Here is a 23,478-nt window from a genome sequence, read left to right as displayed (position 1 = left end):
CTCAGTAAGAGTGACCATCTGCTGAGACCCGAGAAGAAGAAAACACACATTACTTTCCAAGCATGCAGCATATGTGAGTGAAAAAGTGTCTGTGAAAGAGAAGCTGTCATTTCACCCCCCTGAGAGTCAGTGTGATGTGCAGTCTGACTGTCTTAGCCATGCTAAGGGCTCTGTGAGCAATAGCTTTAAGGTAGATTCTCATATAAACAAAGAGGACGGGTCAGTAATTGACAGGTAATGTTCAATATATAGGAAGAAAAATGAAAAACACCCGACCCAAAAATAGAGAAGAACCAAAGTCCTCCATCAAAGCAAGCTGGGCTTCAATAACACCTCAGCAGTGCCGCAAGCTGATCATCTCCATGCCAGTCCACTCTCAGGCAGTAATTTGTGACAAAGGAGCCTGAAGCAAGTATGTAATGTATAAAAAAGTTGAGCATTTCTGGATTCAAAAACATGCTTTTCATCGTTATAAACATGATTCTGAGTAAAATTCAGCTGAGGTATTTAAAATTAAAGGTTTATTAATCCAAATAATTAATCATTAAAGAAAAAAGTGCTGTTAGTGTTACTAACAGTAAATTTCACATGGTACTTACATAGAATTTACATGTATTCAAATGATTTAAGTCAGCATTTTGAGCACAGTTCATTTTTTTAAGCGTTTATTGTGAATCATTCTTTGATTGAGTTTAGGAAATGAGCTAATAATTTGAGATACTGGTTTCTGCTTTTAATGAGTCATACAAAATACGTACATAATCATCATCATCAGAATGTCAGAAAATCATAATACGTGAATAGAATATCTTTTAGACATAAACTCAGACACAAAATGTAATGTTTTTTATCCTTTCTTTGTCATTGAAAGAAAGGGTTACTTCTGAAAAGTAAACCTGGTATTGAGTTGCTAAACTAAATGATTAAGATGCAGTCTTATTTTCTCTTACCCCGTAGCAATAACGAATAGTTTTTCTATTTTGCTTGCAAATTGTGCTTTTATATAAAAAAGATCAAAGAATGCAAGTGGAAAAGGCATATTATTTTTCCTCAGTACAAAAAAAAGAAGAGAAATTCACTTAAAAGTACTGTAGGGTATTAGAGAGCCACAAAGTGATGGGTAATAATGCTGCTGGCTATTATTTTTTCCATTTTAGTTGCAAAAGCTCATTACAATTTAACTGAACAAAACAAATAAATATGGAATGGGGTGATATCTGAAAAAAATGGTATAGGGGAAAAAATTATGCTGCGCTCGAAAGAACAACTCCACAGTGCACAAATGATGTGTTAAGAAATGATAATTTCAAGATTTGAAGCGATTTACTGCCTTCAAAGGGAGACTGTCAGAGTATGCAGTCACATCCAAGTGTGGGCTGTCACAAATGTCCAGGTCCAGTGTTTTTTAAAATCTAATGATACTGGCATTAATGTCGAAACATTTTGTTCTGTACTATTTCAGCCATCATCCAATCAAGTAGCTTTATGAGTTTGTAGACACTTAACGTAACGCCAGAGGGTCACAGCTTCATGCTTGTTCTCCCCAGCTCCACACCAAACTGCTCCATTTATTTTCAGTTTCTCTCTGCAGTGTCGGGTAACATGGTTGTGCACTGAGATGGTCAATAATGAGACAAATGTCCTCTTAACGAATACAAAATCCTTTTGAGACATTCTGACAAGTAGGATATATTTAGTGTTGTGTTTCTGCCCATCCAGTAAATCCAGTATTCAGTTGCTAGTGTGCGAGCGGGAAACTTTTCTTTTCTTTTTCCCCCAGAGGGCCACACTGGCTAAGATAAATTAAGGGCCACACATTGAATAATTGGATTTAAACATGAAGTGCAGGGCTGAATTATTTTAAAGCTATGGCAGATCATTTTACAGTGAGCTATTTTTCAACACAGAAATGCTGATCCCTTGTTTCAAAATAGAAAATATAAACTTTTAAAAAAAACTTTAAGATTACTTACATAAAACAATCCATTTACCCTCATGCAAACTTTTTAATTTACCATACATTTTACATGAACCACTGCAATTGTCCATGATAAAACACACTGCACTATGTTATGAATATATAATAGGTTGGGCATGAATGACATATGTTGAATGTGAAACATGCAAATGTAGAATGTAGCATTGCATTTTCTCAATCAAAAGAATTTATAATAAATGTTTTTTCAAACCATATAGTATTAATAATCGCTGTATATCTGATAATGTTTGTGCAAAGTGTTGCTGAGATATAACACATACAGACATATATACACTACAGTCATTACAGTAAGGTAAGCAGATTATTTTATAATCATGAAAATGTACAATTTACCATTAGGGTGCATTGACCAAAGAAAGTATCAATAACAGACACTTATAATGAATACATTAAACTCAAATGATTTCTGCTCTCTAATTACTTTTACTGTTTTCACTGGTGTATCTACCTCAGAGTTTAATACTACTTCAGCATGGACTAATGTGCCTGAATGAAGAACTTAATAGGCTAGTATTTATTGTTTCTGAACATGCATAGGATCCAAACGCAGGCACTTATAAAGGTGTGAGGGTGGTTTATTAAACACAAAAATATAGATGGACAAACGGTAAATGGAGAACTAAACTATACTGGGACAACTAAACTACTGAGCCTGAACAAGAACACGAACCTGAACGTGAAGGAAGATATGACCGTGACAGCAGGGAGAACACACGAACAGAACATGGTAGATACACAGACGGACCAGCAACTACAATAACAGAAGACACGACTTAAATACACACAGAGAAACACAGGGAGATTACACACAGGTGGTGGACACAGCTGGGAGCAATTAACGAGACGAGACAAGAGGTAAAACTGAACACATTCACAAGAGACGCAGACCTTCACAATAAAACAGGAAACAAGACCTCACTACACAAAGACGCAGACTCGACATTGAGACACAGACAGAAAATGACACACGGAACTAAACCCACACAAAACATGAGAACGCAAATCACAAGTAAACAGAAACATGGAGCTCTAATAATACGCAACTCAAACAATAGGCAACAATTCCTTAAACCTGAATAAACAGAACATAGAATTCAAATAGTAACTAACAAATCACAAATAATCAAGAAACACCAGACAACCCCAAAGCACTCCAAGATGCAGAATAAACCAAAACATAAGGAACTCAAAATGCTGGGTCGAACGGACCCAGAACCGTGACATATACAATACACGAGTAATGAAATAACTCTGGCATGGGTTAGATGTTGAAATATGCAGCAGAGGTCAGATGTCTATCTATCACACGTGTGTTTGTTTGCACACGTGTGTTTGCTTGCACACGTGTGTTTGCTTACACACATAAGAGGAGGGAATATCAGTAACTAGCAGTACAGACTCGCTGTGTTTTTCTTAACCTCAAGAAGCGAGCAAATATTTTTTAGTGACTGTTTTGTCTTCCTGAATATGTGCCACATGCGTGTGTTTAGTGACTCTGAGGCCTTCTAGTCACTATAAACTCCTCTACGTTCATCAGCTTGTCACTGACTTTGCCCTTATGTCCTTCAGTGTTCAGGTCAACCAGAAAGCTCTGGGTCTAAAAATATGTCACACAGAAGTACCAAAAACAGCACTTCCAGAAATGCCCACTTGAATCTGGCTTCCAAACACAGACTGTATAAAATATGGAAATACCCCACTGAATCATTAAGGCTATTTAATGCCATCTATCCATTCTATGGTTGACGCCTGAGCCACAAAAACTGGGTCCATTTGACACGAGCCCCTCACCAAATACTGAGCACCTCACCCTCCCACTCCCACTCTTCAGAGGGAGATCATTTGTCCTGCGTGAATCCACAGTTTCATTCTTTGGACACTACCCATAGCTAGTGGCGGGTGAGGATGTTGACTTCACTTTCACGTTCAGTTCTCTCTTCATCCTAACAGACCACTACACCTATTACATTACTGCAAACACTGCACCAATCCATCTGTCAATCTCCTGTGTCCTCACTTGTAAGCAGACCCTGAAATGAGGATGATGATGGACCCCTTGTAGCTCCCAAATATGACATCTCCAAAAATGGTTTTCTAAGCTGAAATGAACCAATACGCAGCCAGGTGCCTAAACTGACAGAGAAACTGTGTAAACGCTATCCCGCGACCATCACAGGCAACAGTTCTAGCTGCTATGCTGTCTTCTCTCCCAGTTCTCAAATACTTATAAAAGTTATAATAGTTGACTAACAACAATGGCTACCCCTTTTACCAAGATGGTGACAATGAAAATAAAACAGACTTCACACAGCAGTCGATGACATCACTGTGGCTAGATCCATATTTTCCACCTTCTGTGCTTTTCAAGTATAATTAACCCATTTCGAAACTCTTGTTGCAACATAGTTTAAGCACTTTATCAGGAAAAGGGAAATATAATTTGGTTTTTAGGAAAAAAGCAAAACATAAACAAACAAACAAAAGCTGGCTTCAAAATAGCAGTGTAGAGTAGTAGTGTAACAATAAGACCAGACTCAAAAGCCAGTGTGTAGTATGTTTTCATGCATGGTCCGGCTGTGTGTAGGCAGGAATGGAGGACCCAAATGTAGACTCAAACACGGAGACAGAAACTTAAGCTCAAAAATTTAAGACAGTTTTCAGTGGGAGAAATGTTTTCGTCACTCATCCAAGTGACTTCTCAGCTGACTGCAGATTTTCCCAACCTTATAAACAGTACTTTTGCACAATGACTGAAACTAGCACCGCTGATCAACAATGGGCTGTCAGGTCAGTTTCTTGATCATGCTGTGTGTAGTATAATAATAATAATAAAATGAACCTCATCAGAGCTGAGAAAGACAGCAGAGTGGCATAGGGTTTTGGCTCCTTTAATAACATTCATCTGATCCTACTGCTTTAATAAACTTAAACTTAATTTATTAAGTTCAAGTAAAAAATGCATTATGCTTAACAGAACTGTTCCAAAGAGTCTGCAGTATAACTGTAATAAACAAAATATAAATCCTACTTGTAGGAGGATCAAGCTGTCACTTTATGGGGGTGGTTTCTACCAGTTTCTCTATATATAGGTACATATGTGTATATGTTTGATCAAATATTTTATTAAATTACTTTGCAAGAGCTTCTTATCTTTACTGTCACCACATCTTTGGTGCTATAACAACAGTTGGAGGACAGAAAACAGTCCTCAGAATAGCATTAAAAATCTGAGTGAGTTTAACAATTCATCTAAATACAGATGTACATGGAAAACTTAAGTTTTTCTGTGTTCTGCCTCTGTTTTGCAAAAGTTCCTCAAAAGTTCAGAATAAACTATTACGATACATCTTCCAGCAGCCAGCGTTTAGAACATCCTGACACAGTCCAGGTCAGAAAAAACTATTTTACTTGAGGAGATACTATTCTGTCTCTGGAAACCCTTTGCCTTCTGTACATCCCTTTCCTTATGACCGTCCTACTGGAGACGGATATGAGTGGTGATAAAAATCCAGACTAGAGGCAGTAAAAATTTAGAGGTCCGTTGTTAGCAGTGAGAGGAATTAATGCATGCTACTGTGTGTTAAGTGAAGCACCAACCATCATTCAACTAATACATTTTTTTTTACAGTTTTAATTTTTGAGTACAGGTGATTATGTGTATTGTGAACAAATGGATACAAGACCACAAATAAAACGAACGTTTTTTGAAATAAAAACAGGAGCTGCTTGCAAGATACGCTTGTAAAAAGTTAATTACAATACAAGCACATTATGAGGAAAAAGGGAAGTATAATTATTTTTGTTTTACAGCTAAATTCGCTGTATAAACACAAGTGCAATCATGAGATATTTATACCCATCGTGAGGTGATGCAACAAAAACTGACAAGAGTATTAGAAAAGAGGGAAAAATGCCTCTGTGGTCTGAATGGATTTATTTTGAAGTTAAAACAACAACTGGATTTCAGTAAGTTGCATCAGTAAAAGACACCATTCAGAGTTCAAAGTCTAATCCCAAAATTGAACAAGTTGATGCGTTTCATGCTCTAACAGTTGTCATTTCTGCTCAGATCAAATGTGACACAGAGTGTAGTCTGTAGAAGTGAGGCAAATACATTTACAGGGTTGGATGTAGCCGTAGGCATTGTCACAAAGCCCCATTAGCAAAGTTCCTGCTTGAGACTTTCAGTGCTTGTTGTCTGCGATATGAGTGATATTCACATAATGTAAAATGCCAGATACGGTTTGACAGGGAGGATGGAATTGAGTATTATGTGTACATTTACACATCATGTGTGTATACAACTCTTTTAATACACCATACACTATCGCTATACACACATCCTACACATGTTATGTATGTTAAAAAAAACAACTTTCTGTACCTGTTGTGAGGTCAGTGTGCTCTTGAGACATGTGCTGGCTCTGGTGGACCCATTCACCATTGCACTTGAAGAAGATCTGGAGCGCAGGCCGAGCTTGACACCGGAGCTTGATGGGATTACTTTTGACAATGTAGGCATCGACAGGCTCCTCCAGGAAGTGAGGCAGGGTCCCAGATTGTCCATGTTGGAGGGCTTCACCTCGTTGACCTAAAGGATTAAATGAGAACGAAATTCAGACTGATGAAACAATAATGCAAGATCATGTCTGATCATACCTTATCATTGTCATAGCAACCCCGAGCTCCTGCGCTCCCTAGTGCACGTATAACAAGACTAATTCAGGCAGATTTTGCAGCAAGAGCTGACACACAAGTGTGAGCATCCAGTGACATTGCAGTACATATAAAAAGAGCTACTTCAATAATTTTAACAAAGCACAGTGCTGTGCAACAAACACAATAAAACTTTTCTCACTAAAGGTCAAAACAAACTTGCTTCACCACAGGCAAAGACACACCGTCGACTACAACCGTCCGCAAACCTGGAGATACTAGCAGCTGGTGATGTGCCACCCAAATGTAAACAAATTACTTGACCCTAAATGCAATATCCCAGTTAGAAAACATTTTTCTGTTAACTACGCAATAATGTTGTGCAGGCACAAGGTTTACTTGTAGTCTGAACTAATTTACTTGAGTTACTATTGATTGATTGATTGATTGAATCTTTATTTTGAACATGTTGAAAAAGTATAAAAAAATAGAATTAAAAGAGACAAATGAACAAAGCAAACAAAAGGAAAACGAGCAACCACAACTCCAAATAACGTCCATGTTCAAAAAGGAGCAGGAAGAAGCATAAGCTTATTTAATCCCACCCCTTTTCCACTATCTAGTATCAATAGACTACAGAAATTTAAAGTAAAAGTTAAAGTAAAATGCTAATCAGTTATGTTACTTTTCCTTAAAATGTCCAGGGAAAACTCTACTTTGGCTACTTGCTTGGCCACATCACCTACTAAACAATAATCTATCATTATTAATTAGAGTATGCAGTATTTCCACAATATTGGCTATTACTCAGGTGGTAGAGTGTGTTGTATAATAATAATAATAATAATAATAATAATAATAATAATAATAATGATCATAAGGTCAGGGTCTTGATTCCCAGTTTCAATAGTCAGTGTTTGAAGTATCGTTGGGCCAGACACTGAACCCCAGGATCTACAATGTGAATTTTAGATAATAGTGCTTGGGTGTAGAAAAAGTGACTGTGTTTGGGTGAATGTAGTACAAAGTGCTCTGAGTGCTCAAAAGTGATTAGAAAGGTGCTATATAAATCCATATATCATATAAAGCTAACTTAGCTGTCTCTCTGCATTCCCTCATTTCATCCTCTTCCTCTGGATTTCTGCAACCAGCCCAGCTTGTGGTCTTTACTACCTCAGTCACATTAAGTTGGTGCACAGTTGTGCAAAAACAACAAGAGAGTGTCAACACCTGAGCTTCAGTTAGCATCAATAGTTGACTCAACATATATATTATTTTCTTAAGTTTAAAAAAAAAAAAAAAGGTAACAAAAAACAGCAGCGAAACAGCTTTGCTAGAAAGTGAAGAATGCCAATTTTACGGGAATTTCTCGGGATAACTGAGATATGAGGTAAACCTGCTATAGTGCTAAACATGAAATATAAACACTACTTCACAACCAGCTAGAATTTGACAATTTGACAATTTTCAATGAACAAACTGAATTTATGGACAGCACTCCCACAAAGTAAAAATAGCTATTATAAAAAAGTTTAAGTGTAATTACTCCAATAAATATCTCACTGAAATTAATCAAGATACAGACATCCTAATGTTGATCAGGAAGATCAATGATAGTCCTATAAAAGCAGCTTTGGAGTCAGTTGTTGGTGTTCACTAAAGACAGCTAATTCAGTTTAAGAATTCACTGAACAGACACTGGCAACACATTAACAGGCATTACTCCCTTCTTCCTTTGCCCGTCTGAGATGTGTTCCAGTCGGCACACGTTTTGCTTCTTCTGAGGCCCACAAGTGTAATTACACTCTGACTAATCCCCTAGTTTGCTGGAACCTCTTTCATGCAAGTGTGAAGGGTTTAGTGAGGCAAACCGTCCCGCACACCTCCCCTCCTGATACCAACTCCCCACTGCACACTGCACTCCATAGTGATGTGTGTACCTCTGAAAAATCCCATCAGGATTAGAGAACCCACTCTCCCCTTTTCTCTTCCTCTCTCTAGCTAATCTAATCCTCCTACCTTTCCTGCCGGATGTCTCCTGATCGAGGGAAATAGATAAAAAGTGTCTGTGTGATTCCTTGGCTGTGAAAATCACAGCACTTGCCTGGTGTTCTCCCCACCGTGCGACACATTCACATTCACATTCTCTCCCTCATTCCTGGAATTGAAGCTGAACAAAGAGACATGCTTTTAATTTCAAAATGACTAGCCGCAGGCAAGCTTTTCTTGTACAGAGTGCTCCAATTTGTTTTGCGAACGGCACATTGACATGGCATGTTTGTGTTTGGATAGATGCAAAACATAGACGTGAGAGTGCATCCAGAAAATGATAGATGGGAGCAAGAATACGCAAACAAATCGCTGTCAAATAAAGCAACAGCACTCAGAGTAATGACTCTTCTGGTAATAGATCAGGTATTATACTAATGCTTACCAACATGGCAGTTTAATGCCTCTGCTATTAATACCTGTACCATCAACATCTGCATTAGTAAAGTATTACAGGTTTATTTCACTAAGTAGTCTGTTCAGGTTTTCAGTTTTTATTCAGCTGTTTGGAACATAATAAGACAGATACAGGAAAAGAACCTGCTCTGATTTAAAATGCTGGGTAATTTCGGTGTATAACTGGAAACATAAGGACTTAAGTGTTTAGGCAGCAAGATTATGTTATTTACTCTTGAAACTACTGATCATATATCACAAACATCAAGCAAAGCCTATACTGTAGGATGCTTCTTTGCTTGTTAACGCTGTTTTAGAGAAGATGGGTTGAAGTGCTTCTAGATCCTGGTACAGTCTTTAAAATGTAGGTGTTCCTCAGGGAGCAGTCCTCGGTTCCCTTATGTTTAAAATGTGTCATCCAAATGCAATGACCACATTAACAATACATCTCTCAAAATTTCTAAAGATTTTTAAAATCCTGGGTGTCTTAAACCTTACTGTCGTGCAAAAGTGATAATAAAATCAGCATTGTTTCATCTTATAAACACAGCCAAAGAAACTTGAAAACTAAGTTTTAGAAAAACCTACATCACCCCCGCTCCTAAATCTTTACACTCACTGCCAGTAAGCTATAGGATTTAAAGTCTTGTAGCATTTCTTTACATGGAGCTGGCCCTAAATATATTTTTGATAGGTCTGAGCAACACAAGCCTACTACACACCTTACATCATTCAGTACTGAACTGGTAGTGGTTGTAAAATCAAAGCAAGGTGAAGTAACCTTTAGTCCAGTCCACACACACATACATAAAATCAGGCTTGGCTTGAGGTATGCACACATTACTTCCTGCAAGTATTCTGCAATTTGGCTCAAATTACGTTATACTTTTTAACATTCTAGCAACATGCACTCTTTCAGTTTGTGGCCAGATTTTATACTGGTTCATCTGCATGTTCACAGGACAGGCTGAATCTTCTCCTATCAATATTTCTCGTCGCTGTCATTCAGGGAACCGTTGCACCTTGTGCTTTCACGGTTTTCACAGTGATCTACAACCAATGCCTTCGCCTGGCAATAACACATAAGGGGCACCAACACATCTAGCCCACTCTGAGAGGAAAACAAGATATCACTGCCAAAGGGCTGAGTGATGGCTCTATTAAACACCCTCTTTTTCTTTTCCTCTCCCTGCCTCTCTATCAGCATCACAAGCAAACAAACTTTTGTACCATAAACACAAACAGTCTGCTAATATAACATTAGCTCTAAGGCATCTTTAAAGGACACCTGTTAATGTTTCAATTTAACACGCCATCTCCTCATATGCAAAATTACAAGCAATGTGTGGTCTCTTCTGTCAGTTCAATATATTCCTCGCTTTTGCTATCTAAAGAAAATGAGGGGGAGAAGCCGCTCGCTGACTGGACTAATTCGGTAAATCTTTTGGGTGGTAGACTGTTTCCCAAAGAGAAAGATGACAGCTGTGATTCAGAAAGACAAGCTGGTGTTTGCCAAATTCTCCTCTACATTCAGCACACTCAAATGTCCCATCGCTCTCCTGTATCCATGTCAAACATCAGCTGAAGCTATGGAAAACTGACATCTTGACACACAAACTGCTGAAGATCATGTAGGTACTCTGACTGTGCCAGCACAAACACAGGGCTCCAACAACATGTCCTCTTCCTGCTGTTTCTTGTTTTATGCCTATCAAATTCTTGGCACCTGATCAAGATGCCTCTAGGACAGCTCCCTTTGAAAGGTTTTCTGGGTGAGCCAAACTGGGAAAGACCCAAGAGCTCACTGGAGAGCTTTTGTATCTTGTCTGGCCTGTCAATGCCTTGGGATCCCACAGGAGGAGCTGTAACATGTTGCTGGGAAAAAGGACATCTGAAATACCTTCCATAGCCTGCTGCCACGGTGACCTGACTTCGATAAATTGATGAAAATGGATGGATGGAAATTTATCAAATTCAGACATTATATGGACTTCCACCCCAACCTTAGAGTTCAGACTACAGATCATGACCCAGATGTTACGTGTGCACTTCTTCTGCTGTTTTCCCTGCCAGTAGCCTCTTGTGTCTCTATGCCAAACCTTTAAACTTCTCCTCGCCCTACAGTTACCTTGATATCCCCACCACCTGCATCACTTGACCTTCCAGCCTCCCTTCACATCTGGTGCTCATTCCTTTATCATCAGTTTAAATATATCAGTTTTTTTTCCAGATAGTCTTCAGTAGGCTTATAGCATCCCACAGAGCTAGGCTAGTTTGTGCCCGCTTTATTGTGACCTTTGCCTGAATCTGATATTTGTTTGTCTGGTCTTTGTCTGTGTTGTCTGCTTCTACCTGCATGCTACTGACATTGGCCGATTTAAGCAGAGCCTTTTTGACCTTTACTTACTTAGTCTTCTGTTTTGGCTCCCGGGGATTCACTGATGCAATAACCCATGTCTCTATATCAAAATATCACGAAAGAGGAGAAACTATACTGTTTTTGGTCACAGCTTTCATAGCGAGCTATCAATATGGAAACGAAAAGTTAACAACAAGACCTCTTCTCACCCAGCATCTAGTGCAAAAAGGCTTACCATGATCCACATTGCCTTTATAGATATTTTCCCCAATGTCACACAAAATCACACAACCCACATTCCACACAAAGCCTGTGAATGGCTCACAAATGGCATGTATATTCCATTTCCTGGCAGAACTGATTGCAGAAGGATCCTCTTTGTTAAGGAGCCAATTGCCTTCAGAACCTAAAGCCCTGCTCTTAACAGGAAGTGGTTGTAACACTTTATGAACACAGACCCAACACAAAAAATTTGTTTTTTTTTTAAGTCTTGATCTTAACGCAAGTCTATGACACAATTAGGAGGAATGGCACAAAATTTCTCCTCATTATTGAGCTGAAGCTTCTTGCTGTATAGGTGGCTTTATAATGTACTGTTTTCCAGGATGTGCTGTGTGTGATTGCTCAGTTTTTTTCAAAAAAGAAAAAGTTTGAGTGTTATTTGTTAAGTCAGATGGGCTTATAATTTTTATGTAATGCATTTTTTGTTTTTTCTCTCTGCATCAAAATAAAACTACAATAAAAGTTAGAGATTCTTAATTTTATTGTAAATGATCAAACATTCAAACTTGACAATCTGCAGTAAATATTTTCTTCTGGGTTAACTGATCATTGCTGTCTTTGCAGTATGGTTTTGGGCACCACTGATATAAGAATTTAAAGACTGATATCAACAATTGTGATGATTTTAAAAATCTGACATTCTTATATGTTGGTCATTTAATTATTGTTTTGTTTTTCAGACACACAAAACATTAATGTCTACTTGTTTAGTTACTTGTTTATACTCGTGTCTGCTTGGATCAGCTGGTTGTTAAGTCTGTGGCGTAACAAACATGCATGTTGCCAACAGGGAAATTGCAAAGTGCAGCATCAGCACTCATAACATGGTTGAGGGGAGTATTCCATACCTCTTCTTTACTTTACTTTTTATTTATTGGCTGTTGTAAATACTGATACCAATAGCTAATATAGCCCGTTAATTTTGGTCACCCTGAAAAGCTGCTTGCTGCAACAAGCACTTTTTATTCCTGCTGTAGTGAGAGGAACTGAATATACAGCAAGGCATGAAGTGCCACATAGACGGGTTTGATAATTTCTGTTCCTTCATTCACACAAAGCATGCTTACTTCAGTTTGAAAGAGTCATAATGGATGAAAAAGAACTTACATTTGCGGTTTCTGTCACCACATCACCACTCTCTACACTTTGAAGCTTTTTTTTAAATGCACATTTACTCACTTGTGTCCCTTTTGTGGCTCCTGGGTCTCTTGTCTCATGCATAATGTTCACTGTAGCGAATTGAATTAGATTGCTTTCTGTCACAGAGGCACATGTGTGACCTCTGATTTCAAACTTCCAACAGGTGTAAGGCACCAAAAACAATTCTCCAGCATATACCATTCAGTACAGAGATTATAAGCACGACAACAGTGCAAAGACGAGAAAAATGTGTTTGACTGTGTGGGCGTTTGCAGGAAACAAAGGGAGAAAAACAAAGAAAGGAGGAGAATGTATGGCTTTAATAAAATGCAACATTCCCTTAATGTGTTGTCCAATATTCGAAGCCTGAAACATTTTACAGCACGTCTCATGTTTTGTATTATTCTTACATATGAGTAACTGGACCTCATTTAATGTTCTGTAGATGGAGCATTGGTAACATAATTACAACTAAAACATATCTTGCATCTCCAGTTCTCTTTTAATTAGCCTGGGAAACCAAATAAATGACACAACAAACTGGAGAGAAACACAGGAAATGGTATTAACTCACACGAGAGGTTTCAGGATAAAAATAAGTAGAAGCAGCTGTATGTACACGGGTTAACAAAAAAACATACTAATTAATTCTAAATTTGTTGATTAAGGGTCAGTGGCATAATTATTTGTTAATTATTTCACCGTGCTGCCATTTCAGTCACAGTTTGAAAAAAGAAGGTGCAAAGTTTCTTGGTGAACCAGAGACACATTTGTGGATTTGCTGCTATTTGCCTTTGTGTAAACACTGACTTTCAGGCTAATGTGTCTTTGTAAATACATGAATAAATACAGCTTGGCAATGGTCAACGCTGCATTAATTATATATGCCCAGTGTGAGGTGTCTTCATAGGCACTATTGACGCAAATCGGTGCAGCAGATGGATGGTCTAGTTTGAGGATCAGAGGTGAAGCTAGCAGAGGAGATGGGGGTGGAAGGAGATTGGTGAAGCAGATGATAGGTGGGTGTTGAAGATCGTGAGAAGCACTGGGGGAGCATCTGCTGAGATCACCGAGTGTACAGGAGGAAGACAAAAAAAAAAATGTTTAGCATTTTCAGGAAATGCACATAAGCCATGAGTCTGAACTAAAATGCGCTAGTTTTATGCTCCTCAGCCAACTATAGCTGACTGCATAATTGCAACCTTTGCAGTTATGACTCTTTACTGTTATTGACACCCCCCCCCCCCCCCCCCCCCACTCCCACTCAAGATTTTTGAATGACAAGTATGCCACAGGAGAAAGATAGATATGGAACAATAGGATTTCTTGATCTCCTGGTACAATGGCAAATGAGGCGCAGAACATGTGAAATTTTGATTATGTTTAGTATCTGTGATTCAACCACATCAAAACCCATCAGCCTCTAGCAAGAGGTGTCCTGCTGACAAGATGACAGGTAATGAACTGTTAAACTCAATGTGTTATGCGCGCCAGCAGGATGCACACAAATACTATGCCCCAAAACAGACTCCACTATGCACAACCCATTGATAGCTTTGGCAATAACTTGCCAAACTAAAGTTTGATTAACAACGCTGGTCCACAGATAATAGATGGATTTTATACCATTATTTTAAGTCACACTTCTGTTTCCTCCCTACAGTTTTTCTCCTCCCTATCCCCAGGCAAGTCTCACAGTGACTTCAGTCAGACTGCAGTAATGCCCGGAGCGCTAAATCTACTCTCCAACTTGTAATTTCTTTGCACTGTGAGTCACACAAGCAATATGTTTCTGCTCTGCCTCTCAGAGTCTTAAAACCAGCATGGCCTCAGCCGAAAGAGATGCCAGAGCGCTTTGTTCAAATATTGATGCAAACCTCTCATCTGTCATCTTAGGACACAACGCTCTCACACATACACGCACTCAGATAATGTGCTCTGTGCAACTGAAGCACTGACAAAGACACGCATGCCAGATGTTGTCCAATCAAAACAACAACAGACAAATGTTGACTCTTTACTGTTATTGACTACTTTAGCCTCTGAAGACCACTTCTTTTTACTTCTTTTAGGTGCTAGTATTCCTGAGCTCATTCAATTCACATTTACATGAACAAAGCAAGAGAAAATGTGCTTGTTCCTCTTTATCAGCAATACCCTGCTTCACATGGGAGCTGCTCAGTATGAGCAAACTCTTATCTTTTGGACAACAGCCCAACTGTAGCAGTAGGGGGTTGGACGCCTGGATGGTGAAAAATAAAGGAGGGAGAAAGCACTACTCATCCCAATGAAGATTTTTCCCACATATGTTAGTGAGTGACTGGTCAGGTGTTAGCACTGGTGCACTTGAGTTTAATGACTTTAAACAACAAGCTCACAAGTTAGAATTTACTTTCTATCCTGACAGGCTCAAATATGATAGTGCTGAAGGTGCTACAGTGTCTTTTAACTTGACACGTCAAATCTTATTGGGCAATAAAGAAGTCCTTGCTCCAAAATCAACACCTTCAAAGTTGACTGAAACTTGCAGCTGCCCACATCAAAAAGCTAAACGCTTTCTAGAGAAAAGTTTTATGGTTTTATGGTCAGACGAGACAAAAACTAGGCTAACTGGTCCCAGTGATAAGAGGTACACCGTAAAAATCCTAAAAAAACACTAATATTCTGGCAGCCGGGGCGCCAAAATAATACCAGAAAATAACAGAAAATAACTTTCTCATGAAAATACGGTTAGTAATGACAATATAGTTTGTTGCCCTAATTTTACATGGGATTGTGCCTTTTTCAAGTGCTTTTAAACATTAAATTAGGAACATTTTAATGTGATTAAACAATGAAATTACCTATAAACAAGGTCAATGACTGCGGTAATAGGAATAATAATAATAATCCACTTTATAATTCCCCTCTGGACATCACCAGTCGGTGGTAGGTGAAGTGTCTTGCCCAAGGACACAACGACTGAGACTGTCCGAGCTCGAAACGGCAACCTTCTGATTACAAGGCGAACTGCCAACTCTTGAGCCACGATCGCCCTAAATAACAATAATAATAATTATTATTTGATGTAAAAGTTTATAAGAATCATTTTATATATTTTTTCCATAGCATTACATTTGAATTTAACAGTTCAATCTTTCAAATAACGGACAGATATTTGTGAAATTATGATACATTTGTGAATGTATTTTAACAATCTAAATATGCATATGTACAGACAGATACATTTAACAAACAAAACAATTATGTTTTATTACATTTACAGTGATTTTACGTTAATTTACATTTGAAATGTATAATCAGTCTATTTATGTGAATTTAATGATATTCTACAAGAACAGTACAAAACTGTAAAATACACAGTAAAATACTTTTATATTACATTTTTTTTACAGTGTATGTTAGGAGTATTAACGAACACAAAACACTGTACAAGATGTCAAGCATGGTGTTGGTGGCATCATGCTCTGGACCTGTTTTGCTGCCAGTGGTCCTAGCACACTGCACAAAGTGGACTGAATTATGAGGATGGAGGACTGCTTCCAAATTCTTTGTATTCACCTCAAATCAACAGCTAGATGGTGTCTATGTCTATTTCCCCCGTCTATGTTCTCACTTTATTTTGGCACTCCTTCGCCTCTTGTGCTTTGTATTTAGTTTTATTTCCTGCTTGACTCGTTACCTAGATTCTGTTCATGTCCTGTAGCTGTGTTCACTTCCTCTAATTCCCCTCTTGTGTATATATAGTTGTGTATTCCCCCCAGTCGTTCTCACAGCATCCTGTTTTTGCTGCTTGTGTCTTCCTTGCCTGAACTATAAGATCACTGCAAGGACCTTGTTATTTGGAGTTTGGACTTTTCTACCAGCTTAAATAAAGATGCACTTTCAGTTTATTCTCCTGCCTTAAGAGTCTGCATTTGGGTCCTCCTCCTGCAAACCCATGACACTTTTGAGTGTGTTTGGTTTAGAGAAAATCTAAAATAAATTCACACCTGTGCACACAATTATTGTTTTTTAAATTTATGAAAGTTAATAAAGTTTGCCAGAATATTAATATCTAGATGGGAGGCATTTCAAAGCAGCTTCAGGAAATTTGGTACGTTTGTGTAGAAACTGTGGCCTGCTTTTTGCTGTTATGATTTCTTAATACCTTCAGACATATAATGTTTTTCTAAAGCACCACAGGAATAGTTTGTTGTCAAAACAAAACTATGTGCACTTCAACATAACAAAGCAGTGCATGTGTGCGTACAGTTGCAGTTTTGCATGAATGTGTGTCACCTACAAACACCCAGGTGGTATATGTGTCTTCATTGCTATTGTGACAGCTTGCCAGGCTGATTTTGGCAGGTGGGAGATAGTGCTTCCCTCAGCTCTCCCGATAATCAAAGAGTAAACAGGCTGAAGCAAAAGTGGGTTACCTGGATGTCAAACTGACAGAAAAAGTCTCCAATCTCCATCCCATCAACAATTTCTGTATAAGATTTTGCTTTTATACAGATTAATATAGGAAGGGGGGACAAACCTATCCAAATAAATGCCACACACATTCTCATATGCCTTTCATCAAGGATCCCACTAGAAGGCTTTTTATTCCACCAAAGAAATGAGAAGTGTAAACTAAAAATATAACAAATAAGCTCCAGACTTGTATCTGCACAGAGTGCAGGGATAATCCTAGAAAATCGAGTCAGAGTTGTGACTTGACTTTTTAAAACTTCTAATGACCAGGTCTCAGTGATGGACAGTTCCAATTTACTCATTATGGTGTCTTGATATGTGAGCATTTTAATTTAATATTTTGTTGGACTCAAGTATTTCACTTTAAATTTGCTCACCAAACAACAAACAAACCTCTGTCCTAGAAACTGTGACATAATCACTGGCATCATGTCCAACTAATATCACGCACACATATGGACACTGTTCTCTTGGGAACCAGATGAGAGGCAGCCAATCAGAAGTCTTTTAACATGGGGATCCTTCCAGATACAGGAACTTTCGTTTTCCTTTTCTGGATGGAGGATGAACTGATGGGCTGAGCTTAGAAGCCAGCATCAGGTAAAAATGGATCTTTATTTTATTTAATTTTTTAAAAATTATGAATCATACACATGGAAATGAGCACAAGAGGTAAATTATACATCCCATTTATTTCCATTGTATGGAATAGATTATTCGAAGTAAGAGTTGCAATGAACGAGTAATTGCTTTGATACAATTCTTGCTCAACAGTAGCAAGCTACTAATGCATTTTTATTCAGCAAATAAATTCTCATGCAGTATTCCCATTTTCTACCTACAGTAGGAGGAAGGGAGAGAAACTAAAGTGAGGTGTTACATGAAAAGTTGCAATCAACAAGCTCCAAAGCCAAGATGACCAACTGTTCTCTGTTGTGTGGAAAATTACTTGCACTGTGTGCGAGATCAGCAAGCCTTTGCTCATAGCATGAGCTTTTGTAATGCCTATTCTTCTACAGCCGCACACCTGATTTAATTAACTGCACCTCTGGAGGAAATATATGAAGGCCTCCAGATTACTAGATGACTTGGATGTCTTAGTTTCACAAGACAAATCAAGTCACTTTTGAGAAATGACAAATGGAGATATGGAGTGTCTTTATTAAAATGTTGTGTGCAGCACTATTATTACATCATCTATCAGAGCTCAGGTTCCGCTTTTGCATTGGTGTCGTTTAGAATCCAAGCCTCCACTGACTGACAGCAATAGCAGACAAAAGAAGATAATTGCTTACTTACTTTTTCCCTTATGGCCTCTGATCCATTTTGTGTTTTCTGACAGGGAAGAGACGGCGACATAATTAAAGGCATTGTGTGGCATATACAATCTCGTCTGCATTCATACCAGCAACCTGACAGCTCACTCTATTGTGAGTGTACTTCGTAAGAGGGCGCGATAAATAAGTCAAACCCCAGCTACTGACCCACTTGTGCTCTTTTTCACACATTTTTTTGTTCATGTCTTCCTGAGAGCTTTAATGCTGACCACAAATGAGAGTGGTGGTACTTCAATATTGAACAAATTTATCAATAAATTATTGCCATGTGGCCACATGTGAGCCAAGGCTAAGAATTATTTTCTTCCATTTTAAATGTTTGAGACTGGAAAAATTACACTCAGATTTTTTTAAAAGTTATTTGCTGCACTTATTTCTTATTATCATTGATTAGCCTGTCATAAAGTACAAGGTGGTTAATGGACCGCAGCTTTTTAAAAGCTTTTCTTCTTCTTTCTGTGTGGTTCTAAATAGGCTCATTTCAAATGTCATTGTATTAAAGTAATGACGATTATAACCTAACATTTATTTACTTTGTCAGCCTGCTTACATTTGTCAGTTGCTACTTAACAAAAATTAATGTTTTGGACTCTAAATTAGTTTTAAAGATTTGGGGCATAAAATTCTGACTTCATTTAGCATTAATTAAGTAATAAATCATTACAGTTCATCCTGACAGAAACATGAAAAACTGCACCAAACTGCACCATATTGATCTCCACTATGTGACAGGACTTACAAATCGTTACACATAATCAATATCTTAAATTAAAACACTTCTATTGGATTGGTAATAGTATTTTTTTCATTTTATTGTTAGATTTTATCATTTGAAGCTACAGTCTGTCAGTGAAATACTGGTACTGGTGCCTGGTTTGCAACTAAAAGACTTACAGTAGAATTTTTTAAGTCAAAACAATACCAAAATGGGATCCTTTAGTACTGTAATATATTACTTCAAGATGTATCTCAGGAAAAACAGTCTTCCTGTCATTTTGATTATCAGCCTGGATCATTCAGTGAAATTTACTTCTTTTTACTTTTCCTGCTGGAGAATTGAGTCATACCCACAGCCCATAACTGCTTACTTTGGGTGTTAATCCCAAATATATGGCAATATAGACAAATAAAAGGTAAAAGAATCTATGACAACAGTAGAGAGCTGACCCAAGAAACCCAAAGTAGTCTGATTTCTTCATATTTAAAATTTATAACAATCAAACATCTGTACAGTGCTTTTCCATGTCAGCCAGAGTCTTTGCTTATATCAAAAGGAAAGATCTCTGATGGCCCCTTAAAAATTTAAGAAAGGAAGTAATGTTATCCTGCAACCCTTCTCTTACCAAGCGTTGTTCTCTCACCTTCTCTCTGATTTTCTTTTGTGAGCATAGACCAGTGGTTCAAAGCACTGCATTGGAGTCCATTCTGGCCTGCATTTTATGTCCCAGTGGAGGCCTTCAAACATTACTTTTAACTAGCCCAGTAATGCAGTCTGTGTGGATGGCAAATATGTGATTCAGCCAAAAAGCTCTTCAGTAAATGGCATTCATGTGATCAAGGTAACATGAATAATAAACAAGGGAAATTCAACAAGGGATGTTTTCAAATCATATAGTATACAGACAGCTGTCAGGCATGTTATCTACTGATTTTTTTAATACGACAAGTCACATTCAGATGCACAAAAAATATCATAAACCAGGATTTATTTCATTTTTGAAAACCAAAGCAGCTGAAAAGGCCTGCTTCATTGTGTAACACATGCCAAATGGACTATTTCCTGCTTTGCTTCCAAGTAACTTAAGGACCTCAGTGTAATATGCCAAAGACTCCTAATGAATTTTTAAAGAAACAGAGAAAAAGTTGAAAAAACCCCAACAAGAACTGAAATCTTTTAAGGCTGAATACCCAAATTTGTCAAGCTTAGCTGGACATGGCAAAAGTATGTCAATATAATCTCTTTGCTGTTTTCACACAAATGATGCTTCACTTCGAATAACCAACCAAATGAGCAAGTGAGCAAGGGAGCAGGGCACGCTCAGCACCTTGTGGCATATCCTCTGCACATAGTGTCCCAGATTCCACCTTATGCAACCTGATTATCTGTGCACACCATACAAATACGCATGACAAACAAAAAATAAGAACGCACATTCATTGCTCAGTGTCTCAGGTATTGCAGGCTACCTCGCTGAGCACGAACTATACACTGGGCTTGCTATCTCAGCATAACAATGTGTGAGATTCACAAAAGGGAATGCTGAGTAAAGCCAGCTGAAATTCTAAAGCGGCCATAAGGAGGTTGCTGCGCCATCAGCTGTCCAGATGAATATTGTGAAAATAACATCTACCACTACCTTAGGCAGAAGGGTATCTCTTATTTAGACTTTAATTAACAGGTTATGGCAACTATAAACTCACTGCAACAACCAACCGTCAGAGGCAGTAAGGTTCTGATACATTGATAACTAGTAGCTTTTAGCCTTCAGTCAAAATCACTGCATCTTGGTTTCTTTATCACACACACATAAAGGCCTCATTAAGGAATCTGTTACAACCTAGTATCTCGCCAAAGCATGCAGTAGAGAAATAACTATTGAATGGTTATTAACCCATTACTTTTAAAGGGTACTGTCTCTATTTACAAATGTTGTCGAGATAACCAAACAAAAAAACAAAATGAAAAAAAGATGCCTCGATTCTATTTTTCTCTTTTCTTTCATTAATTGCAGTGTTTTTACTGTGCATGTTCAAACTGAGACGATGATGACAGTAATGTCTACGGAGCTCTGAGCACCCTGTATGAACTACTGGCAATTTAGAACAGCTCATTGTGGATGCAGCTACAGGCTAAAGTTTGGAGTTTTGGTCATTGTTTGCCTAAAACTGGTGACAAAGCAGTTTTCTGTTGCCTGTTAATCATTTTTCACCTGACTCAAAGCCAGTGTCAGAAAAAAGCACTCCAAGAAAAACCACTTTGGATTTCTCTTTGATTTCTTGGAGGAAACTTGGTGACATGTGTGTTACACACTTCGGCTTGATACTGTGCTGTCAGCTGTGTTGCCTTTGGGCAAAACAAAAGGCAAAAGGCTCCCAGTTGCTCTGGTATTCTGGTCAGTGGACAGCAGGAAAAAAACTGGGGTTGAATCTACTGGTCAGCTCCCTCATGTGTTTGTAGCTATATGAATACAAGCAGTTTTGCTGAAGGTGCAACTGTGTACCGTTCCCCTTATAAATCATGTGTAAGCAATGCTTAAATAATGCCATATAAGCATGCAAATCTTTGCTGATCGCAGGCAACACCCAATTTAGAATTGAGAAACAAATAACTTGCAAACAGGGATTTCTTATAGATGCCGGGAAATGCTGGTTTTGGTCATGCATCTAATGTTGCAGTTATATAACTCTACACTATCTGACTACTGAGGAATGGTTTTGTTTGCTTACAAGTTTGATGAGAAATGCTCTGAGGATACTGAGCAGATCAATAAGCAATCATGATTAAATGTGGCAGTCATTATCTACATGAAAATAGAAGCCTGTTATGACCATAGCACTAAAATTAATATTGTTTTGATTGTCCCAGACAATTCATTTAATGGGATCCCAGAGTGCAGCGATGGCATTCATAACAACAGTGAGGTCACGGGGGGTCAAGGTGAGGCTGCCACTTAATCTTAAAACATGCGAGAGGTCCACGGTGTGTCGACCTGTGAGGTTCCTGCTTATGCAGCTTGTCAAGTGTGTGTCTGCACGCCTACTTGCATGTGCACCAGTGCATAATGTGCAGGCAGAGAGGAGAGGTGAAGAAGAACCGATGCCTGGTTTATTGAGCGGCGTGACTGGGGCAGAACGCATGTGCGCATGTTCAAGTATTTTCCAAAACTACATAAGTCAGCAAAAGTGTCCACAGTTGACACATTTCTCCATTAATGAATGTGTTCACCAAATACCCAGGATTACAACTAATCCTGAACATCGACCGATCCCACAATGCAATGTGAGCAGACTAAATGTCAAAATGTGATCATTTACATTTAATGCTATTCGTGAACAACTTCTCTTTAAATGAAAGATTACTTTGTGACATTTGAACGCCTATACTGGAGGCTGCAGAGGGTCAGCAAAAATCAAAGAAGCAGTGCCATGTAGCACAGAAACCATGGATGGTTGTGGGATCAATATCAATTTCCCTCTGCTATACATAAACAGACCACAGGATAGTCCTCATGCTTTATTAGAATCCATCAAACTTATTCAAAACACACATGCTTCACGGTTAGCACACCATTTAGAATATTCATTAGATAACCTCTTTTAAGCCCAATCAATAGTTTTAGAGCCAGAGGGATCTCTGTAGATATCTGAGTCAAAATCCATTGGATACGCAAGATCCAATTGCATAAGCTTTGTGACTTCTCCAACCCCGGTATAAATCGATAGAGCGGCCCCTCTAGTGGATTTAGCTGCTTGTTAGCAGGCCTGAAACAACTGTCTTACCCTGTGTCTTGTGATGTTCTACCCCCATTGTTTTTCGGCCAGTGTTTCAGCCTGCTTCTAGCTTCATTGTGCTCTTATCAGTGCTGTGTGCTCAGGTGAGTGAACAGAGGCCCACATCCACTTAGGCTTTTCAATCTCTCTGTAACGCGGTCAAATCAGGAGAGTGCACAAGATTAAATCGATGCCTGGCCAGTTGACTGCTTGACGCAGCATTCTCTTCCAGACCATTTCCCTGGCCATGCCATCTATCACTCACATCCCAAACAGGCCTCCTCTTTTGTCTCCATTCTCCTCTCTGC

General features: G+C 38.4%; 1 protein-coding gene across 2 annotated transcripts in view; it reads right to left on the bottom strand.

The window, feature by feature from the left end:
* The window catches only part of LOC147326243 (netrin receptor UNC5D-like), a 189,160-nt gene that overhangs the window by 66,612 nt on the left and 99,070 nt on the right, over nt 1-23,478 (bottom strand). For both annotated transcript variants that reach the window (XM_086301354.1, XM_086301353.1), the window contains exon 2: nt 6,384-6,590. In XM_086301354.1, coding sequence (XP_086157480.1) covers nt 6,384-6,590 — 207 coding nt within the window. The remainder of the gene's footprint in view (nt 1-6,383; nt 6,591-23,478) is intronic.

Source organism: Aulonocara sp. 'chitande type north' Nkhata Bay, linkage group LG7 (genome assembly GCF_057382095.1).
Source record: "Aulonocara sp. 'chitande type north' Nkhata Bay isolate Kocher_YH1m ecotype deep benthic linkage group LG7, A_spYH_male_GT1.1, whole genome shotgun sequence".
Lineage (NCBI taxonomy): Eukaryota > Metazoa > Chordata > Actinopteri > Cichliformes > Cichlidae > Aulonocara > Aulonocara sp. 'chitande type north' Nkhata Bay.
This window is presented reverse-complemented; position numbering and strand designations above follow the sequence as displayed.